Raw genomic sequence first — 3160 nt, forward strand, 5'->3', positions numbered from 1 at the left:
GTCCACCGTGCTGCGAGCCTGTCGCTGTCCCTTGTCAGGAGCAGGAGAACTAGGAGAGCGCAACCAGTAGGAGGCCCGCGCTTGCCCCCGTGCCGCCGGGTGCAACCTGTCCTATACGAGAGAGGAATCCCTGGGACCCTGTCGTGAGGGTGAACCCTGCCCAGCCCCCCTCCGTGTCGCGATGCGCTCCCCGCTCCCGTTCCCCTGTGTCCCTGATCGTCCTTACAAGATCCTGCTCGTGCAGGTGGGGACCCTGTCCTTCTCCCACCCCTCGTTTGGCGTGTACGTTGTATTTATTCGAGGTGGATATCCTTTGGCCGCGTTGGGTAGCGAGGATTGGTGTAACCCGAGCCACGGAGGCGTGTTTTCTGACGGCCGACCGTCAGTGCACGGAGTTGCCCCTTCTCCGACTGCCCCGGCTAGTTCACGGGTTTCGCGGGAGTGACCCCATGCGTCAAACCCGAGACCTAGCGCGGGTGGGTTGGAGGGGCCTCGGAAAGGCGCGCAAGCACGCCCTACGTCTTCCCCTCCTCCCCATCGGGCCGCATGAGCGGCCACGCCTCGCAGATTCGTTTCCGCGCCTGGGTCAGGCGCGCGGGGCATCCCCCGGGTCGCTCGACCAGCGATCCGAAGAGTGGCCGCTATGCGAAGGAAAGAGTGGGGCCCTCGACGCCTCAGTCCGGCCCTCCGAGGGGGGAAGGGAATTGCGGGGTCCCCTCGGGCGCCTCAGTTCGGCCCTCCCGAGGGGGGGAGGGGAGCAAGGGGGTGGGGGGATCGGGGCGGGGGGGGAGGGGTCTCGGTTTAATGGGTCTAATGCTTGCCTTTCGGGGAGGGGCCTCAGTACAAGCGAGGCAAGCTCAGCTCGACGTCTTCCCCTCCTCCCTCGAGGCAGCGAGTAGGCAGCGAGAGGAGGTCTCGAGCGCCTATATGAAGGTATGTGAGATGGTGATGGGAATGGGTGGTCGGTCGGGCGGGCGGGCGGGCGGGCGGGCGGGCGGGCGGGCGGGCGGGCGGGCGGGCAAGCGGGGAGAGGCGGGCGGGCGGGGCGGAGCGGGCGGGCGGGGTGATCGGGGGAATCGTGTCCACAATCGGCAGCGGCGGAGCAGCAGCAGCAGCAGCAGCTGCTGTAGCAGCAGGCAGCAGCCTGCCGCAGATTCCTGCCGTTGTCTGCGCCGCGATCCGCCGCCGCGCCGCCGCGCCGCCGCCTCCTGCGCTCGCCGTCGCCTCGTAGACGACTCCTCTCGCGCTCGAGGAGCCGCGCAGCGCGCCGCGGGTTGAGGTCAAAGTGTGCAGCAAAGTGGCGGTCATGAAATCATCAAAATTTGAGGTTGCTCGAGAGAGCCTGGAAACGGTCCCGAGCCGTAGCCCCGGTGTCGGCGCACCGCCTCTCGGCCGCGATGGGCCGGTTCCGCCGCGTAGTCGAGCAGCAGGAGCTCTGGCACAACTTTGTCGACAAACTGGTCGAGCCAAAAATTGGCGAGGAAGCGGCACCGGCGGCACGCCGGGACGAATCTGGACCGATTACATTGTTTGGCACCGCGGCGGCGAGCCGCCGCGAGCCCACAGGAGAGCTGGGCACCGCGGCACCAGACCGCGCCGCCAGCGAGGCGAGAGCTGCAGCCGACCGGCCGTGACATGGCAGTTGCAACGGCGGGATCACTCCCGTGTGTCCTTACTTCCACCCATAGGAATCCTACCGCGTTGGTGTCCAGTCCGAGCCTGACTGTTGTTCATCTTTCTACATACATACATACCTACGTGTGGTGGCGGCGTGCCTTCTATCCCTCCTTTGGGCTGTATGTTTTCTTTGTGGGTTGGTGGCGAGCGAGCTAATTCAGAGCATTCCAAATTTGGTCCATGCACATGGACCAGCAGTCAGGGGTTATTAGAGTGTGTATCGCGCGCCTTGCGGGGGGAGGCGCGGAAAAGAGGAACCTCTTAGCGCCATCGCCATGGTGCTGCAAGCAGCGCCGGGCGACGACGACTTACCGCCTCCCGGTCCCCCTCGGCACACCTCCGCTGCTCAATGTTTGACGACTCGAACCCGTGAAGCTTCCCCGTGCGCGGGTTACCCCGCACACGGGTCAGCCTGCCAGCCACGTACCCACGCAAGCGTGGCGAGAAAGAAACCCGCGAGCTCCCGCCGGACGCGCTCGACAAAGCAGGGCTGGCCCGAAGGCGCGCAGCAAACTCGCGGACGCACTCCCTGCGCCCAAACGAGTCGCGGGGATCGCGAAGGGGGAAAGGGTTGCCCCAGGGAGACGAAGCGCACTGCGCGCCCAGGTCAAACCCGGACCTGAGTCGCGGGTGGACGCAGCCCTGGCAGCCGCCGCATCGCATAACGCTCCGCCACTCGCCGCCGCCTCGCGGCCCCGCCCGCCGCAGCTCGCTCTGGTTCCCCACCCGCCGAAGGGCCTCCCGGAGGACAACCACGTCGGCGTCGTCCAGACTGACGCCAAGCACATCGCAGAGCTCCTCCTCGAGAGTGAGAAGGGGCTGGCGAGGAAGCGGGTGGCCAGCGCGGCGGCAGACGTCGCCTCGCAGCAGGTCGCCTGGCAGCTGCTCGCCTCGCAGCTGCTCGCCTCGCAGCTGCTCGCCTCGCAGCTGCTCGCCTCGCAGCTGCTCGCCTCGCAGCTGCTCGCCTCGCAGCTGCTCGCCTCGCAGCTGCTCGCCTCGCAGCTGCTCGCCTCGCGGCGCGCCCGGCGGTCGAGCTGAAGCAGCAGCGCCAGGAGGGGCCTCCAGGTGCTCGCCGCCCCATCGCGGCGGCCGGCCGGCCGAGCTCTGCTGAAGCGTGCCCGGGATGCCTTTTGCATCCAGGCGTCGTTCTGCGGAGCGCGGCCCACCGGCCGGTGGCGCGCATGCCGAGCCAGAGTCCTCGCGACCGGTGCCAGCGGCAGCGGTCGCGCGCGGCTGTAGCCGCGTAGGAGCCCTGGGTCGGCCACCGTGGCCACTGCCCAAGGCAGCGGCCACCATGCAGCGCCGGCGTCTGAAAGAAGAAACAAGAAAAAAAAAAGCGGGGGGCGGGGACACACGATTCCGGAAACGGTTGTGTCCTCGCTCCTCGCTCGCCCGGGCGGAGGGCATGGCCGCGGAGGAGGCGCGTACGTGCTGCCAGGCCTTCCGCAGACAGCCTCTTGGCCAGGCTGAGGGTCGGCTTTGT

The 3160-nt window shown here is 67.9% G+C and overlaps 1 protein-coding gene across 1 annotated transcript in view; it reads left to right on the forward strand.

Annotated features, from left to right (window-relative positions):
* The window catches only part of EMIHUDRAFT_239270 (hypothetical protein), a gene marked incomplete at both ends in the record, with an annotated part of 1850 nt that extends 1797 nt beyond the window's left edge, over positions 1 to 53 (forward strand). The window contains one exon of the mRNA XM_005776070.1: positions 39 to 53. Within this exon, the coding sequence (XP_005776127.1) occupies positions 39 to 53 (15 nt within the window). The remainder of the gene's footprint in view (positions 1 to 38) is intronic.
* Positions 54 to 3160: the final 3107 nt, after the last annotated feature.

Source organism: Emiliania huxleyi, assembly GCF_000372725.1.
Source record: "Emiliania huxleyi CCMP1516 unplaced genomic scaffold EMIHUscaffold_285, whole genome shotgun sequence".
Lineage (NCBI taxonomy): Eukaryota > Haptophyta > Isochrysidales > Noelaerhabdaceae > Emiliania > Emiliania huxleyi.